The following is a 24,288-nucleotide window of genomic DNA, read 5'->3' on the forward strand; positions in this document are numbered from 1 at the left end:
TGTTGCAGTTGCATGTCCTCAAGATGCCTTAGCCCACTTCTGGAAGCATTGCTCTATTATCGTCATTCTGCTGCACCAACCAGCTGCAATACGTTAACTTGAGGCTGGAGATATTGAACTTGAAGGAGACAGCAAAGCAGCTTTGATAAAGTATGTTAATAGTTTTTAGCGCAAAGAAACGCACGACACGAGAGGAGGCACACGGGACACAGTGCGTGTGTCCTGTGTGCCTTCTCTTGTGTCGTGCATTTCTTTGTGCTAAAGACTATTAACATGCAATACCAACTAGCCCACCAGTCTGTTTTGTTGATATAGTAATACCATAAAGTACAAAATGAGGCACTGGGTAATGTCCGATTACACATTTCATATTTGCAGAATTTTCTGTGATAAAGTAGGATGGCAGCTTCAAAGTGTTCTCCGACAGAACTGGTGGTGACTGGTGAAATGCATACCCAGGAAAAATTAAAATCGACTACTTTTGTTATGCACATTTCTCGACTTCCATACAAGCAGAATGTATGTCTGCATACCTCAGTGCCAGTCATTCAGTTTTTCATAGAGGCCTGTGCATTTTTACATTAGCAGACTCTTCTGGCAGAGCCAAAGAGAAAGAATGTGATGCATGCATGTTGGAACTTACCTGCTGACAACCTTCTTAAGCTGTGCACAAATTATTTCAACACCAGTCTCATATTCTGTCAACTCTGGATAGGGCACATGTATGGCACCCACACTGCTGACTGTTAATCTCCAATCTGATGTAGATGTGCCGAGAGGCTGACCATCATCCACATCCTCTTGGAGTGTCTGGAAGCAGAAGCTGAAACTTTCCTCTAGCATACTGCCAGCATATATCGCTCCATCCGGTATTGTTTCTTGGTGCAGAACCGTTTTTTGAAACCAAAGCAGTTCTAGGTTTCTTTAATGTTGTAATACATGTTATTAGCCCAAGCAATTCTTAGTGCATCCTCTTGCCAGAGGATGCTGCTGCAATAGTATTCTGTATAGCACATGCCTCCAGGTCCTTGGGTTGCAAGGGTTCTGTCAAGGCAGTAGTGCTTCACTGACATATTTAGTGTATATATATATATATATATATATATATATATATATATATATATATATATATATCATCCTCCTGAGTGGTGGCGTGGAGCAGAGGTAGAATACCCGGCTTCACATCTGAAGGTCGTAAGTTCGAGTCCTACTCCAGTTCACTACATTTTCAGGCATGGAGTGGTGCCCGACACCAGCAAGAAAAAAATATATAATGCCGAGAGCTAGTGGTGCTATACTAGTTCAGATGCAACCAAACTAGGAAGGCCCATTAAGCTTCATCAGTCACTCCCTCACCAGAACAGGAATTGGCCTCCCTGGTGCAGTATTCGGCCGCTACCTCCCTCATGACTCCGACCCAGATGGGGCGAATCTGGGGCGATTAAGTTAGGAAATTTGCAGGCGCAAGTTGGAATACGCTAGCGCAAGACAGGGGTAATTGGAGATCACAGGGAGAGGCCTTTGTCCTGCAGTGGACATAAAATATAGGCTGGTGATGATCATCCTTCCGCAATGCATATTTTGTGTTCATAGTATACTTGATTAGCCATTGCCATAATCTTGTTACATATACATTTTAGAGACTGTTTTAAGGCCCCTTTACAGCCATGTCACATCTGCCTCTCATAATTCATTACTACATTGTCAACTCATTAAGACTAGCTTAGCGTTCTTTGGCCTTAGTTGGCCCTTGCACCGTAAAACACCAGTTCATAATCAAAACCAATCTAGTGTGGGGACTGTCATGGCTGGACTATCCTGGCATAGGACAGCAGTGAGTCAAGCAATCGACGATTGCTCTGAACTAGTGCCCAAATAATAGTAGTGTTTACGTGGAAAATGAGTCTCATCACTGAGGCACTTTGTTTTCAGCATGCTGTTTGCAGTGAGCATGTAGCAATATGCACAGTCATATTAGATACCTCAGCTTTTACTGTCAAATCGCACCATGCCTCATCTGATGAATGTGGAGGTAGCACACAGCTAAGGTGCAGCATGCATGGCATGTAGAGCATCTCGGGAGCAGAAGTGTGCAGGGAGACGCCTTCTGTAAGCAGGCTTGATGGCAATGGTGGGGTGTGGCTAGTGGAACCTTGTTTTCATATACCATATTTTATGCACATGTAATTTTAAGCAGGCTTTCTCTTTTTTTTTTTTTTTTTTCTGGGAAAAAACATCTATCTGAGCACTATAAAGTGTTCCAACAAGGGATGTCTCAGGCTGGAGCCAATGTTTTGACTAAGGAACTTGTCTTCATCAGAATTATGGTACAAGTAATTCCAGTATACATGTGTGCGGAGTATTTGCCGTCTGATATGCCACCTGCGTGGCACATGTTAGCTCAGCCACTGCACGACATGTAAACAAAATCGGACCATTTTTTTTTCTTCATGCAATGTATGAGACTCTCCCAGTGATATCCAATTATCTGTCTTGTCAGCTGACTCCATCCCATGCCTGCACATTTCCTATCTCTGACTAATCATCTGCCACCCTCAAATCCATTTCCTTTGCCTTGGCGCCCATTGTGTTACTCCAATAGGCTACTGGTTACCTAATTAGCATTCAATGGTGCCCCTCTAGCTCACAGTGGTATAAATACATCTGAATTGAAATGAAGTGCCCTAGTCACAATATGAACTCGTTACGTGCATAAAGGTGTCCAAATAGTAACCATTTGTGAAATTTCTGTGAAAAATGTCAATGAACTATTCGTCAATGCACCTTAAGCGTAGATACAGGCCATAGGGGGGGTAGAAAACAAGTTTTCACATACGAAGTTATGGTAGGATGGTCAATCTGGCAGTACATCTGTTATGGGCATACTGAGGTAATGCATGCTTCGCAGGGTTTCAGCACATCCAGTATCTCGACAAGTCGCATTCAATATAGGTTTTCAAAGCTCCCATACTTCTGCATTGAAATTTCAAGGAAATATTTCAATTTTTCAACATAGTGTGGGGTCTCACACGTGCTCTTGGGACAAAGGAACAACACAGTAGTGCAAACAGTCAAAAGGGCATTTATTGCGCCTTTCATACACTAATGCATGCTAGCCGAATTACTACCACTAGAACATTCACATGAGCGTGCGATAAATTAAGGAAGTCCGACTCACCGCGACCGGATAGCGAGCGAATATGTTCGCCCATGCTATGACACCATCGCCTTATCGTTAACGTGTACGGTCACGCGAACGATAGCACGGTCGAACGATCAGAGTTTGTCCATACTGGTGCCGTGCTCCCAGCCACGCGAGACGGTCTCGCGAAGCGTGGATCGGCGCACGTGCGGGACGTCCGCATTGCTCACCAATCCCAACCCGAAGAGGAAGCGCCTTCGACCTTTTTCTCGCAAGGCACCCCGCCGTTCGGTGGCGTTAACATTGCGACCCTCGCACCATCTCTTGCATTCTGGCATTGACATGAGAATGCAGAGAAGAATGTAAGCCCTGCCATTTAACTAAGCATGATCACAAGGCTTTCTTAGGATTTTGAAAACAGGATGCATTGATGTTCATGCACTTGTTCATTACCATTGGTGGATTTTTGTTAAACATCAGTATTATGTCATGTCTATTGGCCCCTTTTTGCTGTTTCCAAAATACATTTGATGTGTTGAGGCATCATAATTGTATGCTGCAGTGAACATTGTAACATTGAAGTTCTCATGAACAGCTTTCTATACGAGAGCCCTCTTTTATTTTAGAAGAAAATGCTAAGCAGAAACAGAGTTTATTTATTGGCAGTAGCCAGCTTTATGAAAGTTCATTGCCTTTAGCCAGAATCATTGGTGGCCATAACACAGGTCTGCCTGTATGACCCATGCTTGTAAATGGTGCAACAGTACACTGTGTAAGAGGTGACAAGACATCCAGTTAAGAGAATGAGAGGCATTATCTAACACATTTGAAACGAGTTGTTGCAGTAGAGTGAAATAGGCGTAGAATCCTCACGCATTGCTTTTTTTGAAGAGTCCTCTCCTGCTTTGCATGCTTGCTGTACTAACAGTTTCAGATTCACAAAAAACGATGGTTCAATTAATGCTGAGTGAAAGGAGCCATGGGGCCACTCAATATTTTGTGCTTCTCATAAAAGTTATGATGCAAATGTATCCTTAAGACAAACGTCATTGCTCCAAGTCAAGGTACAGTTTTTAAGTGAACTTCTCTTCTGCTTTGTCATTGAAAAGTGCTTTGATGTTGAGCACCCATTGTTGCTTAACTTTGAGTTTCTGCTTAAGAAATTCTTCCCTTGGTTGAAACTCCCATTGTTTGGTTTTTAGAAACACCAAAGTTTTGAAATTCAGAGATGAAGTTTTTCTTGCTTTGACTGCAGGTGGCTGTGGCTTAGCACAGCTAAACTGGGTCTGTAGCTTCAGTGAACTGCCACTTTTCATCCCCTGAAGTCATGGTTGTACCTTAAATATGGGTGAATTTTAAAAAATTGAGTTTGAGGTGTGGCACGTGAACTCTTGAAATTGCTTCCTTCTGAGCATTGCCAAACATCCTAAATATGTCCACTCAAATGCCACAATGAATAGGGGCTGTTTGGGGATATTGTGTGTAGTTTCCAATGATTGCTTTAGGATTCCAGAATTTGCTGTGGACATATTTCTGTAGATTAGTAGAATTTAATTTTATGTAAAATTGTGGTGAGTTTTGTTGACAGTTAAAGTAGCTTTCGAAAAGCTTATATATGTGTAATGTTAAGAGAAAGGTGCTTTTCCTCTTTGTTAACTCCTTTCTCATTTTGCCATTTGGAGGCCCTAAATTGTCAACTCATTTCATGCTATACCATCATCAACACCTTCAGGGAGACTGCCTTATGTTCATTTTGAAACACTAGTATCTCTCCTCCTTATACTAGTTCAATGGATTTTCTTTGGTGTTTCAATATAGGAATAGGATTATTGTTTTGGTCTTCGCACATTGACTTAATATACAGTCACTTAAGCGACTTAAAATATTTAGCAGCAGTATGTAATGTTCTGCAGTATGTAATGTGCAGCAGTATGTAAAGTAGAATAGTTGCTCACCTACAAGACTTCTATTTATCCATTTAGTTCTCGAGTATGTGACCATCTGGAATCTGCATAAAAAAAAAAACCTGACATTAACAAGTTAGAATTGCTACAGAAAAAGGCAGTTCAATTTATATGCAGTCATTTTGACAGATTTCTCAGCATGCGAGTTTTAATTCCACTACATGAGTGCCATCATAAGAATGCTTGGAAGATTCTGCATGGCTTTGTAGATTTGCTATGTTGCTTCTCAGTGTATTACAGCAAATTTTCAAAGCCTCTGACAGCTAGTAATTATCACCACCTAATTATTATGCCAGTTGATGGTTTTTTTTTTTCTCCATACCAGTGGATGCTGAAATTTCTGCGTGAAACTGTTCACAAATTTCCAGTGAGATTTAACAGCTATTGCAAATTCTTGGTGCTGTGTACTTTTTTTTTTGTTTTTTTTTTTGTGCTTTGCATGTCATGCACTCCTTTTATCGCCATATGTCCAGCTGTAGTATATAAAATATCCTCATGTAGTAGGAGCTGATGCTACGCTTTTGTCTCACTGAATGCTTCAGAATCACCTGCCGCGGTTGCTTGCTTAGTAATGTTGCGCTGTTAAGCACGAGGTCATGGGATGAAATCCTGACCATGGCAGCCACATTTCGATGGGGGCGAAATGCAAAAACGCTCGTGTGCCATGCATTGGGTGCACGTTAAAGAACCCCAAGGGGTCAAAATTCATCCAGAGTTTCCCTCACTACGGCGTGCCTTATAATCAGATCGTGGTTTTGACATGTGGAACCCCAGAATTCAACTTTTTTTAATGCTTCAGAATCTGTTTTGTAGGCCCCTGTCTTGCAAGATATCAGTTAACATTTATACTGGGCATTTCTTTAACAATATTCAAAAATCGCTCGTTGCAGATAGCATAATTGTACTCCTTCGGCTGGATTACTTGGAGGTAGACATTACTTGAGCGAGAAGTCTAAATTCCTTAGTGTATGTTTTGCAAAATGCATGTCACAGGGCTGTTTTCCAATGTCGGAATGCCTCTACTATGTGAACCAGCGAACTCGTGAACATGTGCATGCATTTAGTTTTTCCTGTCCTGGATGAGCTCTCCACTTCGCAATGACTCTTGCCCTTCCTGCACGAAATGCAGCATTCAAATTTTACATCCTTGACTGCTGAGCACAGCTTCGCTCAAGTTCATGGCACTTGTAAACTTGCTGTATGTGAGTTGTTCATCTAGGCATTGTATGTGAGCCTTTTGATGCATTAACTTACACTAAGGCAATTCAGTAATAAATTAACTGCTTTGAAAGAAAAGGTACTCGGTAAATGCATTGCGTTCATAGGATTGCTTGTTGTGTACTGTTAAAGGGACACTAAAGGCATTAAGTCAAGCTGAAGTGATAGATTAGTGCTCGAACGTCTAAGGTGTTCAATATTATCATGAACAGAGCTTTAGTAATAGAGAAATTGAGGTAAATGAAAGACACGATTACTCCCCCCGGACATTCAAGTACTAGCCTGATGATGAAGGCAGTCATCATAATTCTCACTAGTACTCAACCACTTGTAATAAAAATATAATTCGATTGCTTTATAAGATGAAAGAATATATAAGATGAAAGAAAATGCTACTTGTCCAGTTCTATTCTATTTTTAGAAAAAAACTCCTTGATGTTACCCTTGACAATGACTAAAGTGGCCAAAAGGTTTTTTTTCTTCACTCTGTGCTGCCTGCGCTTTCGTGTTTCAGTAGTTTTGTTATCGCGTAGTGCTGCGCCAGTTTTGCTGGCTTGCGAAACTCGAACTGCAAGTAGCAGAGAATGCCACGTCCATGTGTATCGCGGGGTTCCCAAATGGTCCACGCCACTTAACCAAGAGCAGCTGCAGCAGTGAATCCACTGCTGTCTTGACTCGGTTTCTCCATGACCGCGCGTTTGCGTTTTGCACTGAAAACCGCCATTTTACTCCGACGGCAGTAAAGGGCGGTGATGGCGTATGCAACGTCGCCACTCCCCGCTCTGGGGCGGGTGATTTGAATTGTGCGAACGGTATGCAGACCCTTCAGACGAATTTTCTCATAAACCACGTCTTTTCTTAGCACGAAACAAGTGCTGCGAGGTTTCTGGAATGGTATTTTAAGTCCATGTCGACTTAGTATTGGCCTTTAGTGTCCCTTTAACAACAGTCAAGGTGTTGCTTGAGCAGTAGGTGTTAAAGTTAGAGGCATGCTGACAGTAGTGAAAAGGTGGCAAGAGGGTGGCTACATATGGTTGCAAGGATTGTGGTGGTGCACCTTCTTTCATGAGGTTATAGAATCTCTGATATCGGAAGACAAGTGTGCCAGCATGGCATCTATTGCACTATTACATAATAAAATAGCATTTCTAGGAAGAGGCACTCATGTGGGTTACTTGGAAATGAAGTGCATGTTCTTGGTTGCAAAAACATCCATGAGCTTCATAATACACACATTGCGAGATAGTACTGTGTCAGTTTTTTTCGTCTGTGATGAAGATGACAACCTGTTCTGCTGTAATGATGCGTCAACAAACTCAACCAGCAAGTTTTTTAAAAAGAGATTATTGCTGCAGTCCTTAGTCTTTTTCTGCACTCGGTTCTCTTGCTAGAGAACTGAACTTTGGAAGGAGGCCTGTGCTTGGACTACTAATTTATTTTGTCACCTTGCACATATTGCCACTGTTGCTTCTGCAACTGCTTGTAAAGCTTAGGCAGGACACATTTTATGGCAACTTAAATGTTGGGCTGTTATTAAACTATAAAAACATACTAATGTTGTATTTCTGCCAGAGTTTATATGCTGCTATATGTATGTTTCAATTTTTCCATGGCCAGTTATATAGTCTGTTCTTTCACAGGGCTGGTTGCCCCTTGTTCTCATGTTTGACCTCAAGGAGGGCCAAGACGCTGACATGCGTATGTCATTTCACTCTTCTTGCCATTTGGATATAGTTCTTTGTTTCTTGCCTACTATAATTATTTTGTGCATGTTTCAGTCACAATTTCAAGACTGATGGACCAAACGAATGTCCACATTTGTATCAAGCCAAAGCCTAAACGCAACTGCAAGGTAAGCGAGTCATTGTTTCTTGTGGAATCCCGAGCCACTTCTTCATTCAGCATGTCATTTTACATGCACTTCATTAAGATAGTTAGTATCTTATTTTGTTTCTTTACTTGATTGGAAGTGGTTCAGTAGCTGGGTTACTCTTCTTTCAGTGCAATAGTTGATAAATGTTTTTGCAGTCAAGTGTGGCCAGTCACTGACACCTAGGGTGAACATTGTGTACAATTGTTCGGAGTCAGTAGGGTAGCTCCTTCTGGTGAGACAGATTTAAGCACTCAGTGGGAAGTGAGTAATTCATTATAAGGTTTTAAAAATGCTCATCGCTACCGATCGCAGTCGCACCGCTTCCCTGCATTTTCAGCCACCCCTTCCCATGCTCGCGCTATGTACAGTTAAACCTGGATAAAACGAAATTGACAAATTCCCGAAAAACTTCGTTATAAAGAGGATTTCGTTATATGCAGGTTCGGCACGAACATTCGAAAAAGAAACACTTACCGTATTTACTAGACTCTAACGCGCCCTCGATTGTGACGCGCACCTGTTTTCTGTGACCAAAAGAGAGGGAAAAAAATCCTTTGGAGTACCTGCGCACCTCATGCTTTCACACAGAAATTCAACTATCGCTCAAGATTTACTCCCAATACACTAAAGTTGCAATGAACAAAAAAGTCCCAGTTTCGCCCGAAAGGTGAAGCATCGATTGCAACAGCAAATTAGCAGACAGCTATACGAAGTAAGGATAGTAGTTTTATTGGCCGTATAAACTTGTAAACATTCGCTGTTTAAATTGGTAGACTAAGCAGAGACTTGCACAGTAACCAAAGAGTGGCGCTGCCAGCCCGTTGAAGAAAGTTTTTTTTTTTTTTTTTCCTTTGGCAACATCAACTGGAAAACGAGAGTGCCGGCTTGGTGGGCTAGGCCAGCTGCAGCAAGCGGCGGGATCAGGTTTTAAATGAAGGGAGGAGGAAAGGTCACATTCTGTTGCGGCGGAGAAGGTGCTTCCGATTGCTGCTAGCGCAAAAATGACAAAATTTGAGGCAAAATCTCTAGGTTGTCGGCGGGGAAAATTAGTTATTTCGAGGGGGTCTCCTGCTGCCACTTCATTACGTAGAGGTCTCAAATGCATGTGCTTCTATGGAGTAACAACGGGGAATAGAAAAACTTCGTTATATCCAGGAATTCATTATATGGAGGTGAGTTATAAGCAGGTTTAACTGTAGTGGGCATTAGTGATGTCACTTGGGCGAGCAATCAGATTGGCTACTTGCATTACGTCATTGGGAATGTTTAAAACATGCCGCTACATTAAGCTTATGTTTAATAGCATACCTATGCATTGTAATTTGTGTACTCATAACAGTAAGTACACAAATACAACGTATACATTTCTTAAACCTATGGCCCACTTCCACCTGAGAATGCAGATCGTCTACTACACCTCTGGCAATGGCAACTGATGGGACGCGGAGGAGGTTCTCACATGAAAATAGAAGCAGCGATGTCTCCTTTGGTGGCAGCAACATGAATGGTACTACCACTGTATTACGCTCGTCTTGGACTGCAGGTGTGTGCAAGGAGTAAACTGCAGCTACTACACCCTGTAGAAGACGTGAGCACTGAAAATCAATGTCAACCCCAACTTCCTTGGTCAACACAGCAATCGCCTGCAGTTTTGAAAAGAGGCACTGTTAGCAGTAACCGCAGCTTACACATTTGTCAGAGAGCAAAGATTTGTTTATAATTTGCCCCAAATGGTAGCATAAAGATATCCTAACAAGCCAAAATCCAGAAAAGAAGCGTTACGAAGAAGCCTACACGTTGTATTTGTGTAGGCAATTGAACGTGCCTTATAGGCATGTCAATGTCTGTCAGAGAGCCACCATCTTGAGTTGGGCTTTGATGTAGGGGTACTGTCTCCGCCTCCCACATAGGTTTGGGCTCGATTCCCAATGTCGGTGTACTTTTTCTTTTTTTTTTTTTTTGTTATAGATAGTCATCTCACCTCATTCACTAGTTAGCGTCAGCATTATTTTTCCGCTGATGGCTACAAAGAAATTTTACCAGCAATTGTTAACGCATGTATTTTAATATATGTGCATGTTATCAGCAATTATCAAATCAAAAAATTTTGAGGGCGCTTAAGCTTCGCCTTTAAGATTGGAATGCGATAGCTTCAAAGATCCCTGACTGCTTCTCTCTCTTCCCAGCAACCACAGCTTTCTTTCTCTCCACCTTCGCTTCCGCACATGATGGCTGCACGGAGGCGAGCGCCATCTGGATGATGTTGCAAGGAACAGAGCAGGCTGTGCCGCTCTATGAATGGTAGAAACGCTGGAAAGGGGTTTTTGCGAGTTTCCGCATAACAGAATTATGTTTTCGCATATATCCGATGCTATCTTGTCTGTAGTTTGTTTTAAGTTGTACTTCACAATTTTTTTTTTGACGCATTTTACTTTGAGAAATTTCATTAATTCAGTATCGCCTCTGCGCCACGCGGAGGGCCTGCGTGGTTGTGGTTCGGAATGATTTCTCGCCAAACGACAGTTGGTGCCTACACTGGATTTTTTGCGACATGGGGCCTTTAACACTGTCTCATTAATAGTGGAAGTAGTGTACATTGTGTATACGCTCCCGGCAATGCGGCAAACGTCCACGGCGGCATCAGTCTCTTTTCGCTTCATGTAGTGCAAGACATAGAACATAGCGTGTAGTGCCACATCTCCATTCGCTGCGCGAAATTAGTCTTGAAATTTCGCTCCATGGAATCCACGCCTAATGATAAATACTGCATAGGAAAAGACACGGGAACAGGCTCGGTTTAAATCAACCGGAAGTAGACAATACTTGCGAAGGTGGGACATAGTGATGGCCACATGGTGTAAAGGTTGAGGGGGGGAGGGGAATGCCATGGCTTGAGGGGAGGGTAATGTTTAATTATAGTGCGCTGACACGAAATTCTAGTTCAAAAGTATTCATTGAGAGATGCCTTCTGTGTCTAGGCATTCAACAAAAACTGTTTCAGGGACCATTTAGTCTTGTGACTGTACATCTGAATACTACTGTTTCAGTACCTTGCAACACTGTGGAAGATACAGGCTTCGACCAATCAGGAGGGTGAACACACCTTACAGGTGTCCCTCGGCACCCTGTCGTCTGCTAGCTGCGAGCACTGCAGTGCAGGCGGTGACAGCATTTACGAACACTGTGCAGTGAGATCAGTTAGAGCGAATATCAATTTTTTTGTCGCTGCTATCGCAATGACACAGAAAAGGCATGTATCTTCAAGATAGAACAAAGGAGAGTTGCGGAGACAGCAGAAGCAAAGGATTCAGAAGGAGCACTTGGCGAGTGTGTCGCATGAGATGGTGGCGCCATCTCTTTGCCTCTCTTGTAACATCCACTTGTACATGGTGTGCTCACTGACATTCTTAAGTACAGTTGTTTTCTTTGAGTTCGTGCACCTTTACTGCACTCCTTCCGCACTGTTCCAAGTGTGTTCAACGCTAACTTCTTCATTCCTTTTGTGTATTAGAGCAGTTTGAAACAATACCACACAAGTCTGCGTACTCCATTTTTGTGAAGGACGAAGCACTACCCGAGAGGGAGTCCGTGATTTTGTGGCTGTGCTGTACACATGTGAATTTACCCAGTGTCAAAGCAATTAAATTGTTTCTACTTTTTAAATCCAAATTAATGACTATACGGCAGCATTGCATTGATTTTTTTTGGTTCCTTGCATGTTTTCATTCAAGAAATTGGAGCTCTATTTTAGTATTATAGCCTCAATAAATTTTATTAAACAAATGAAGCAAAATCACGCAATAAGCTGCAGCTGCGACCTGCAGAGAAACTTCCAAGTTAAGACCTGCTGAAAAGACCAATTCTCAAGGCTATAATCAAGTTTCTGAACTTTGGCACTACGTCTCACTGTGCATGCATCTGTGCTTGCAGGCCTCGTAGGTTTGGCTCTGCTGGAAAGTTTTACTTCTGGATAGCTGAGCAAACCAATTGTTAATTATAATATACTAAATTTTAAGTAAAACAACATTTCATGGTTTTCTTGGTATGAATGGGCATGGCCATATATAGAGGTGATCAAGTTCTTTTAATCTCCGTTAATGTAGAGAATTGTGTTTGCATTCTATGGAGTTAAGGCACTAGTGCCCCCTTCATAATCTACCATTAGAGGGCCCCCTCACCAGGCCACATAGCAAATTTTGGTTATATGCTGGAGGTTGTCCTCTAGGGAGCAATCTACAGCAAGAATTTTTTAGATTGGCTCATTAATAGCTGAAATAGAAATATTTGAAGTGCCAGGAGCCCATGATTTCAGGAGGTAACTTCACCGCCAACATACTCTCTCCACTTACCCGCTTCTAGCATCCGCAAGTGAAATTCCTTCCTTGTGTTCTCTTATATTGGAGCTGGAGGATCGCATGACGCGTACGTCACGGGCCCTGCCTTGGTTTTTCGTCGAGAATTGCCAGGGCCTGTCTAGAGATGACTCCTTTGGCAAAGGCTCGGACGGCTGCCCTAGAATTGCTGTGGATCCTGGATCTCTTTTGGTCTAAAAGGGCCAATGCGATGGCTACTTGTTCTGCAATGTTTGTTTGCGTGGTGTACGTGGAAGCCGAGTTGACGACTTCACCTTTGCCGTTCAGAAGGACTGCTGTGAAAGCTCGTCTATTGGGCATGAAAGCCGCGTCAACGAATGAGCATTCTTCAGCCCGATTTTGAGCTTTCTCTAGCAGGGCTTTGGCTCTGGTTTGCCTCCTGCCCACATTATGAATTGGGTGAACATTCCTTGGAACAGGCATGACTGTGATATTCTTCCGCGGATCTTTGGGAATTTCTGATTATTATCTATTGCTGCAATTGGTATACCAATTCGTTTGAGGATCTGTCTTCCTGATCACATGGTAGAGAGTCTAAAGAACTGGGCTCTTTCTTGTGCCTCGGCTATTTCCTCCAGTGTATTGTGCATTCCTAGTTGCATGAGTCTTTTGGTTTCCGTCTACATAGGTAGCCCACGAGCTACCTTGATTACCTTCCTTAACAATGCATTGAGTTTGTCTCTTTCGGATCTCTGCCACTCGCGTTAAAAAAAAAAAAAAAGCCGAGAAACGGGAAGAATTGAGAAATGAGAGTAGTGTTGAGCAGCACGCAATATTATTTGAATTAATACGTGTGGAAAAAAGTCGTAGTTTCGCCCGAAAGCCGAAGCATCGATTGCAATTGCAAATTAGTAGGCAGCTATACAAAGTAAGTAGTATACAAGTTTACAGGGACGATAAAACTACTAAACGCTCGCATATTAACTATTAACAAGCATAGTGTCAGCACGCACGGGCAAACATGAACACATCACACTCTATGAGCGCAGACACACGCTGTCAAATGCTGGCGTGAATATGCGCCACAGCAGCAGCGAACGAAGTGACCTTCCTACTGGTGTCTATCGCTTCCACGCAAACTGAGTGCCGCAAACACACAGCACGCACAAAGCTACGAGCCGCCGACGCACCTACACTGCGTAGAATCGGCCCCCAATGCAGATCCCCTTCAAGATACAGCCTACCCGACGCAGTTGATGCCAGAGTACAATGCCGTCCGCTCTCCCTCCCTCCCCCTCGCTTCCTCGCCGGTGCCTCGAGCAGGATGGAAGAAGGCGCTTCCTTCCTGCTTTTCTTGCGCGCGTGAGATTTGGCCGCTGTCGTCGGCTCCCCTCGCATGCTTTCACTCGCACATACAGCATACCTCGCGCAGCGACGGCGTTATCGCCCTTGGACTTTATACGCAACATCTATGCGCCAAAACCAATTTTAGGGCCCCAACACGTCATAGACACCATATTTAGATAGCAAATACAGCTCTCAAAGGCCATGCTTTTGCTGGCGGAAACCGAAAACACTTCACAGGTGTCGCCCCGGCACTTTCGGCAGCCAATTCCATCGTCAAGCCACCAAGGCAAGTGACATGAAAAGTCAAAATGGCCGCTCGGGCCGGCACAGGGTGGCAGTTTGCAATGCATGATGCGGGAATGGTCCCACATTTGCGACGCAACAGCAGGGTTACCAATGCATTGGGTCTTATGGGAGCTATGCCGGACCGGTCGAAAACGACTTAACAGCCGGGAAAACGCAGCACCCGGCAACATAACAGTGGTGTTCAACTGTAGCTTGTTTGAAGAGCAGCATGACATGCGATTATAACTGCATGCCGCCAATGTGTCCATCATTTCTGTTTCTGGATATACCGAGTGACATCTGGGAAAACTAGCAATATATGAAATGATATCAATGTGTGTGTGTCACATGCACAGATTAATTTTTTTTTCTCCACGAGATCTGCAATAGATGGAAATGTTTACCAAGCTTCTCGTACGAATGTACAAGTTATTCAGGTCTTTGAATGTAAATTTCAACTTGTTTTTTCGAAATACTTCGGGATGTGAAAAATCAGCTGCTCCCAAATGCCGAATTGCCTGCTCCAAAGTGCTCCAAAATGAACTTCCTGATGCTCCAAAAATTGCTCCAAATCAAGTCTGCAGTAGCATCACTGTGATCCTGATATAGCCTATTGGTTGTCTCATTTACAAGCTACTCAATTGACAAATCATCCAGTTAGGAATGGCATTACAAGTATCAAATAATGTAAGCCTTTTTTACCAAATGTATTTCATGCAACCTTTATATTTTGTTTAAAAATGGAAAAATATTTGGTATTCAGTTCTATATTTGAGGTGATTTTTCTCTAATATTCATATTCTAATTTCTGAATTGAATCAAACACCTCTAGTATTTTTGCTTTGTGAGGGTGTTTGTTGGCAGGCACGGTGTTTCTGCCAACAAGGCTGCCCAGGGATTGACTGTTTCAGAGCTCACTGCATCGAATCTGCCTGCCATCAGATCTTGCTGTCTGATCACTTTTATAAATAGGCAGAATGATGGGAACAAATTTTGTAATGTTTTGAGGGATCTATTTTATGCAGTGTGCTGTCTCAGTGACATAGGCTGTTCTTTTTTTTTTTATTAGTTCAGGAATGGTACGTGTGCTGATAGAACAGACATGCTGATTGCATTGAACATTGTAACATGTTGTTGTACTTCATGCAATTAACTTTTATGATATTCACCTGATCGGTGTTCATTATGCATAGTTTCTTCATGCAATAGGGATGTGTCTGTTCCATGTTGATAAACTTTATGAAGGGGTGGTCTTCATTGTAGCAAGTATTCACTTATATTTTTCAAGCTGTTTCCTATGAGATGCTCAACTTGAAATGATTGAGCGAAGTGTAGAATATTACTTGGTGTCGAGTTAAGTAGCTGTTGTGCTTATTTGCTTCAAAGGCATTCAAAGTTATTTGACAGTATTTACACGCTGTCTCCTCTCTGTGCTTCCATTCTGCTAGTAAGGGTGTTGCTTATGTTTTCATGGTGCACATTCAGTCCAGTTCAAATTTATTCCTGCTTAGGGTCTTGCATGTTTCGTGGTAAATTGTTTTCAAACACCTTCATATTTGACAGGTATAACATTTGCACTGATAGTCATTGAACTTTTCGTATACCACCAATTTTTGTACTTTTAACTTGTGTGTACTGGGTGTCCCAGCCAACTTTATGCCAAAGCACTTCGAAGGATGTGACCAAATGCATGTTGCTGGTAGTGTATGGAGGAAGTCGCACCCTTTTTTGTATTCTGCTTAATTGCATAATTAGTCGAGATTAATTAACCAACTTCACAAGTCTTAACTTTAGGGCAAAACTTCCAACGAGAAAGTTGTAGAGTGATCTAGAAAACGTTTAATTCAGCAGCTTCTAACGTCGTACTTGATACCCAAGTTTTTCTGCATCCTCTTTGATAACCTGTTAAATATGAAAATAAGCGTGGGACATGCCCGCTTGTGCCCCGCAATTGAAGTGCTCTTAAACGTGCCGCATGTGAACGAACAGCACATTTAGCCTCGTGTGCTGCCACTTAAAAAGCAACAGGGCAGTTACCCAGGCATTGGCATGATTTGCACCGGTGATGTGCTTCCCTGGCTGCAGTTCATGATAGCAATAAGCAGACCAGGCAGCGTACCAAGCTAAATGCGCTGTTCGTTCATATGCGGCATATTTGAGAGCACTGCAATTGCGGTGGGCAAAGGGGCAAGGTCACATGCTTTTTTTTATTTATTTTCATTATTTGCAGGCTTTCAGAGGATGCAGAAAAAAAATTATGGAAGTACGAAGTTAGGAGCTGCTGAATTAGATGTACTCTAGTAATTTCTCGATGGAATTTTTACCCTAAAGTTACTACTTGTGAAGCTAGTTAAATAATCTTGACTAATTATGCAATTACAAAAGAATAGTCAAAACAATGCAAAAGAATAGTCATGCAATACCAACATGCATTTGCATCCTCCTAGAGTGCTTCGGCATATTTTTAAACCTTGTGTAAAGTTGGCTAGGACACCCTGTATACAATGCCTGCTTTTACAACCATGTACAGTCAAACACCTTTATAATTAAGTGCTTGGGGCCTCCAAAATCATTCGTTACACAGGTCACTCCATTGTTAAGATCGCACACGGTGCCACTCGCAATAAAACCAGGACAGGATTATTAATTTGTTATATAGGTCATTTTGCTGTAGAGGCGTTTGTTGTAGAGGCACTGGACTGTATAAGAATTGTTACTTGCATATTACTGATCAAAATTCCATGTACCCAGAGAAATGCTGAAGCTGCTTCTACTGTACTCCTCTTATAAATGTAAGAGGAATCTCTTTATGTCTAAGTCTTTGTGATTATCTGCAGTGCATTGTGGCTCGCTGTGCTGAAAGAGAATCACGGCTGCTCTTTGAGGTACGGCGTATTATTTTGAACCTGGATACTGATGAGCTCGGCAACCCTTCACCTCTTGACAAGATTCCCTATTCACCTCCCCAAGCTTCGCATAAAGGACGCAGCATGCAGGAACAGATATGGAGGGAAATCAAAGGTGTGGCACTTTGTCCTTCTACAAACCAAAAACTTTGCATCATGCAATCCTGTCAAAGAATTTTAGGATAAAGATTGGTTTTTGGTTTAAACCGAAGAAGTTATGCTGAAATTTTTTTCAGGAATTCAATTTTAACTGTAAAGGGTCAGTGAACACAACTTTACTAAAGAGCTGACACGGTGATCAAAGTTTTGCTGCAAGCTTACATGCGCTTCAAAGCAAGGGGTTTGGCGAGGTCGAGGTCACTGTGGGGGTATGACTTTTGAACGCACTGGACTGAAATATGTGAATATGTGAACTGCAATATGTGCGTAAACTAGTTTCAATGTTAATTTGCAAGTTTGTTAATTAGTCGAATATTCATTTTTAGGGGTGTGCAAATATCCGAATAACGAATCGAATAGGGTCCTAATCAATTCAGCCTTTGAATCGAATAGCCACTATTTGAACTGTGAATATTATCTAATACTTTTCGAATATTTAAGACTGTCAACTGCGGCCAATTAGACATAAAATTGGAGTATAAGTATGGTAAATTTTCACCTAAGTGGGCATACTATATGCATAAAACATGAGAACCTGTGTAGTGGAGCAGGCTACCTCGCTTAGGTAGCCATACTTTACAGGCTATACAGTGATCATTCGCACTCGGAGTCCTTGGCATGCAAAGAAACTGCTTATTTGTGCCTAATGCTTCATTTGTGCTTTTAATGAATGCTCCATAATTTACTATCTAATGACAGAAACTTGCTAACTTTAGGAATATTGAAATGTGAACATTGTTTTGTATTAATTGTGATAACCGCTGTTCATTATTTGAAAACTATTCTATGTTCGATTCGATTCTCTTCAAGCACTATTCGATTCGTATTTGATTCAGTCTCAAAAATCGCTATTCGCACGCTCCTATTCATTTCAATTTCTCGTGCAAATAATGCCTGTCTTTTAGGTTATCCAGCTCAAAAAGTGAATAGTGCTACATGCCACAAACTTTAAAAAATTTTTTAATTATAAAAGAAACCTTATGCTCGTCTGGTAATGCTGGCAGAGTGAACAGCCTTTCAAAAAGATACCGAGACAAGCAACATTGGAGTGCAGAAAAACGCAAGAGCAAATAAAGAAATTGTGAACAGCACACTTACTATTTTGGGGATAGTGCGACTGCCTCAGCTGCCGGTGCACAATGGCAAGAGTGGCTACACCCTCATCCTGAATAATTTAAGTCTAAGTGCACATTGGCAATGGAAGCACCCTGGAGTGGCCCTGAATTTGCTCCAGGCACACGTGTGCCAGCCTGTGTTTTTGACAAAGGCTGTACATAAATGCATGTCCCCATTTATCCACATCCTTTTATTTCTTAGCCCTTATTCTTGTTCCAGTAGTACATTTTGATCAGTATGTACAGTGTAGACCGCTTATAACGTAAGTCGCCGGAGTCGTGAATATCTGCACTATAAGCGGTACCGCACTATAACCAAAACGATTTTCAAGCCCTGCAGGTATGCATGTAGACCAAGCAGCCGCGCATACATGAGAATCGAAGCGTGCGACAGGGAGTTTTGCATCCGTTTAAATTTACGAACGTTGAAAGGTTAATGTCCAAGTACCCACGATCTTCGCATGAAGCAGACAAAGAAATAATTTTTTAAAAAATCTGTTTCGCCCGAAAGGTGAAGCATCAATTGCGATAGCAAATTAGTAGGGAGCTATAAGGAGTAGGGATAGTTGTTTTATCGGCTGCATAAACTTGACACATTTTCTTACTAACTGAATTAACAAGCGTGGTATCAACGAGCACAAGCAAACATGAATAGACTCGACCTCAGACAACCACTGTCAAAACGTGGGCGTGGGAAAACGCGGCCGCTTCAGTGAGCGAAGGTTCGTGCGGTCTATCGCTTGAACGGAAACTGAGTGGCGTAAGCACAGCGCATACAAAGGTCAGAGTCGTGTGGAGATCGCTTTCAAGATACGGTGCGCGCGACAACACTGACAGCCGGCACATGTGCGAACACATTTGTTGGCAGAGTAGAAGCCCCCCCCCCCCCCCCCTTCCTGTCCTCCCTCCCTCCCGTGCTGCCTTCCCGCTTTGCTCCTTTTTTGCTCCTTTGCGTGGGAGATAGCGTCGCCAGTTTCCCTTGCGCCCGATTGCAAGATATGCATTTGGTGCCGCAGCACAGCGTCGCCCACCCTCCCTCCCGTCCCCCCACAGCCTTTCGCGCGATGGAAGTCGCGTTTGCTCTTCGCTACAGTGGCTAGAATAGGCCTGTATCTCCGCTGTGCATTCGCTCTCCGTGACGGCGCGCGTCCCCCACGCTCTTTCACTCGCACATACGGCGCGCGGTGACAATGTTATCACCGTTGGACTCGTGCTCCTCCTCCGCATCGCCCTCGTTGATCTCCTCTCCCATGGGTGGGCGCACCTCGTTGAGAAGCGTGCTCGCTACCGCCCTTGTCGGCGAGATTTTCTTGCGGAAGTCGCATTATAACCGGTATTTCGTCTCGCATGGCTGCACTGTAAGCGGTATGTGTATACATGGAGCGCTATGGGAAAATTAACGGTAGTCTGAAAAGACCGTACTATATCCGGTCCTGCACTATAAGCGGTTACGTTATAAGTGCTCTATACTGTTCCATCTGTAAATTGAAACGTGAACGAGAAAAACTGATCAGAACACCTGTTATGCATAATACATTGCAGTTCGATGGGCAGTCTTTCCATTGCTAGTTTCTAAGCATGGTGAAGTCCCAGACGTACATTTCAGAGCCTAAATTAATCTATGGTTACAAATGCACACTAAACTGTAAATGCAACTATACTCTGTAGTCTTTCACTTGTTTGCATTTGAATTTGGACTGATAGTACAACCAACCTTCCCATCCTCAGTTCTAACACCATTGTGTGCTCAAGTTTGCTGACTATATATATAATTTCTAAGTGAGGTGATTTTCATGTAAATTACTTTGGCTAAAGCCATCACTATATTGGTTCATTTACAAAGGCACCATTGCATCACCAACAATTATAGCATTTCAAATTGTCATGTCTCACATTATTTGCAGCAGGTGACCAGCTTGCCATTTGCATACCTGCCAACTCCTCGAATTTTTTGTAAAGTTTATGAATATGGGCTCATCGTACGATTTTGCGAATATTACAGGATGTTTTGCAAAACATAAATTCAATTTGCTAAAAAGTTTAAAAGGTGTTGAAAGATGGGCCAGTTCAAGATTGCAAATAAGATATGCCCCCCAAATTTTTTTTAAATAAGGAAATTGTGATGGAACTACTTGCGCCGCCTTGTCGCAGCACAAGCCGTCATATTCTAGAAGGCTACTTAATTGGTTTAAGCAAGTTTATACAAACAAATTGCTGAAGCAAGCAAAATCTTTGTCGCCACTGTTGCTGAGAAAGTCGCTGTGATCTAAAGAAAAAATTTCTTTTAGTCTTTGCTGTGGCAAGTTTTCTACTGCTTCTGTGCGACATGTAACACTAAATCATCGTTAATAAAGTTCATATATTTGTCACAGAAGGTGTGTGCTCAAGGCGAACCTCATAAAAATAAAGACCATAAAAAGAACTTCATAAATACTTAACAAGTGTATAAAGCTATGGTAAAAGCACCACCGAGTAGAGCAACAAGTGTATTTTTTCTGAAAGTTTTTTTTTTTTTTTTTTTTTTTGCACCTGTTCTACTTCGTTGGTGCCACATGCACCATGCACCTCTCCCGTCGTCCAATCTGCCCCATAAATTTCAGGGCAAACCACCATATCAACCTACAGATGTTGCTGCATTCCGCGGAAAGTTTTTCAATTGACCATATTCAAAATAAAGTTTACACTTTAAAAGCAGCTCATGTTCTTTATGCAGTTCAGTTCACAAACCTAAGAACTGTGCTAGAAATAGAAGGGTAGTCGCACCTCTTATACTTTGCAGTGATGCTTCCTCGTTTACCCATCATCTTGGGCACAATAGTTGACATCTCCCCCTGTAGTGTTGCCCAAAAATTTAATGGGCATTTTGATAGTGCCCACTCGCAAATGTCTCTCAAAGCTTCCCTGTCGAATACCTTGCTGCTTTCACCCGACACCTCTCTTGAGTTGTCTCACTCCTTGTTCTACCCTCTGTAGTCTTCCAGAAGATCCTGGTATCTCATTTCAGGGCCATCCTGGAGCTATAAGGCACCAGACTAGGTGTTAAATATTTTTCTTGCTGATGCTGCTGTATTGTGCAAAAAAATGTGATGCCTGCAGTTTTAATATTTTCCTTATTGGCAGGCAGGCATGTCGCCAGAGCTTTAGTAGCAACTATAATTATCTTGTACAGGTCCTAATCCTCTACTTCAGTGCTGCTTCTTTCAACAAGTGTGTCAGATAAGTGCCAAAAAGTCACTTTATCAAGACATCCAAAATGAGTTCCTTTTAGTCGAAGATACTCCGAATAGTTTTTGCTGTTAGCGTCATCAGATTTGAATGTTATACTGAGCTTTGTGAACTATTTGTTACAAACATTTTGGTACCATTGTCTGCAGGTAAACACCTAGCTGTAAAAAGAGAAAAAAAAAAAGTTTAGGTATTTATTCTGCATATACAAAACCAATGGCTAGCGTGTAATTTGTGCTTAATTCTCTGAATGATGGCATGCCATCGTTTAGGTCCATTATCACCTATTGCCGAGGACAGTCTATTACCTTTACTCTTAAGCTCTGCCCATTCTGATCTGATTGGAAGCAAGGGAGCATGTTTTGGGTACTATAGTTTTGTCATTCTGTACAGCTGTTAAGAATTTTGTTTTTGTATTCATTTTCTGTAGACCTGTCGATAGTCTTTTGCATGTTTGTGAAGTGCTGTCAAAGTGTTTTAAGTTGCTTTACCATAGGTATCTTTTTTTTTAAATGCGAATATGTGCATCTGTTGTAGCGATAATAATTTGATTTCATTGTTTCCTGCATTGTTCCCTGCAATTCCTTTCTCATTTGTGCTTGCAGCTGCTAGCCAACAACAAGCTGCCGCCGCAGCAGCTGCTGCTGCGGCTGCTGCTGCTGCCAGGCAGCAGCAGCTCTTTTGGAGTGGTTTGCTGACTTGTAGTCCTTTTGTGAACCCTGCACCACGAATGGTCCCTGCTCCCTTGCACCACTACCAGCAGCAGCAGCAGCAGCAGCAGCAGCAGCAGCAGGCTGCCCTGCTCCCTCTGCTCTTGAGCCAGCTGTCACTGGGCTTTCGAGGACCGAGGCCACCCCCATTCGAGCCCTCTGTATTATGCTCCCATGCTGGCCACTCTGTATGCAATGCTGCTTCAGACAGGCTGCCAAGTCCAGACCACGGTGACTCATGTGGGCACAGTGGGAGTACTCGTTCCTGCTCCAGTTCGCAAGAAAGCCCCATGGACAGTGGCTATGGTATTGTGCCAGCTACTGCCTATTATTCCCTGGTGTCAGTCCCTCTTGTATGTGTGATCTAGCTTTGCCTTGTCTACCTTTGTTTCCCCTTCAGGCTCTGTCCTAGACTGACACACTAAGCTGCCTAGCTGTGGTTAGTCAATGTAGAGGTGTGAGGCATAGTTGGTATGCATAACCATGCACCTAATTGTCACAGGTTCCATGATTAGCTACTGCACCATTGCTAAAACAGGAAGAGTGAGAACGCTATAGCATATTCCTTTATGCAGCATTGTCCATGAAAACGGACACTTACCATATGATAAATATCGCAATAGAAAAGCTGTTTTCTATCGCTTTGCAAGGTAAAAACATTACACATTTGATTCAACACTGGCATTCCTGTACTTATTACTGCGTATGGTGCACATGCCCTATCTGCTTTGTGCTGTCTCTAGTCATTGCTTTGCATTTATAAAGTGCATTTGAAATTTCAGTATATCAAGCCAGATCGCCTAAAATTTTTGCTGTGTATAAATTCATGCAGTTATGAGCAATCGCGGATACAATGAAGCATTCATCTGCTCGCTTACAATGTCAGCAAGGCAATATAAAACTGGAGAGGGTGCGTGCATAACACTTGACATGTGGAGAGAAATTATAGGCTCACAAAGCCCATTCTAGGTTTCGAGGTTTCACAGCACATGCAAAGAAATTCCAGCCTCATATGTATAAACTGGAAGACTAGTGTTGGAAATCTGTCAGTTACTTGATTCTTGAAGACCACTGTTGCACATACATGGGCATCCGGATGGGGGGGGGGGGGCAAGAGGCCAGCTGCACCCCCCCCCCTGGATATTTGGACAACAATTTTTTTTGCTCGAGCTAAAAAGTTTATTAGCACACTCGGGTTCCTCATATCCGTAGAAGTGCCAATCAGAATTGCGAGCAAACTTTGCACTCTGCACACTATGACGTAATCTTGCTGGTGATGGCACAGCAGTGAAAGAATGACATGCTGAAGATAGAAAACCTCAAGCATTCCTCTCAGAATTGTTCGCTATCTTGAACTTCGAGATTTACGCAGTATTATCGCGAGAACTTCTGCTTTCTCATAAATTGCCGGCTACATGGAGAAAAAAGTCTAGACCGCCACACTTGGTAAGAAATGCGACACCTTCCCGTGGCGTCACATTTGCTTGTAGACACTCCTTGCCGAAATGACGAAATTTCGACCACCCCGCCACCCAAACCAAGCCTAAATCCGCCCCTCAAAAAGCTTGTACGCTTGTAGTGCACCGAAAGCAAAGGCCAGTAGTGTCATTGTGCGATCCATTTCAACGAATTAAGATAGGACCACATAATTATTTCGGTCCCAGATAAATGCAACCGCAACTAAATTTTGTGTATGCCTACCTATTAAAATAGGATAGTCAATTAAATAAGCTTTTTTAATAATGGAAGAGTGTAATTCATAGGAGTCTATGCTTTGCTTCATTTTCTGGTTATAAAAACGATTGTCAAGTGCTTCAGACGTATTTATACAGTGTAAACACCCAGAGAGCTACACTGCCATGAAAACGGCTGCAGTGCGTCTGCGGTATGATTTGCCAGAGAAGAGGGAAGGAGGCAAAGTTTTTTTCTCGTATATAAAGTGTTCGAGAGAAACACCGAAAATGGAGTCCTGCGTGCTTTTTCCGTACTGTAATGAAAACAGGTATAAAGTAATGCCGCAACTAGGCTTCG

General features: G+C 42.5%; 1 protein-coding gene across 1 annotated transcript in view; it reads left to right on the forward strand.

Moving 5' to 3' along the window:
* LOC119436398 (protein bicaudal C homolog 1-B-like) overlaps positions 1 to 24,288 on the forward strand; it is a 188,878-nt gene that overhangs the window by 102,013 nt on the left and 62,577 nt on the right. Inside the window, exons 9-12 of the mRNA XM_037703239.2 lie at positions 7,965 to 8,022; positions 8,103 to 8,176; positions 16,980 to 17,163; positions 22,153 to 22,563. Coding sequence (XP_037559167.1) covers positions 7,965 to 8,022; positions 8,103 to 8,176; positions 16,980 to 17,163; positions 22,153 to 22,563 — 727 coding nt within the window. The remainder of the gene's footprint in view (positions 1 to 7,964; positions 8,023 to 8,102; positions 8,177 to 16,979; positions 17,164 to 22,152; positions 22,564 to 24,288) is intronic.

Source organism: Dermacentor silvarum, chromosome 1 (genome assembly GCF_013339745.2).
Source record: "Dermacentor silvarum isolate Dsil-2018 chromosome 1, BIME_Dsil_1.4, whole genome shotgun sequence".
In the NCBI taxonomy this organism is placed as follows: Eukaryota; Metazoa; Arthropoda; class Arachnida; order Ixodida; family Ixodidae; genus Dermacentor; species Dermacentor silvarum.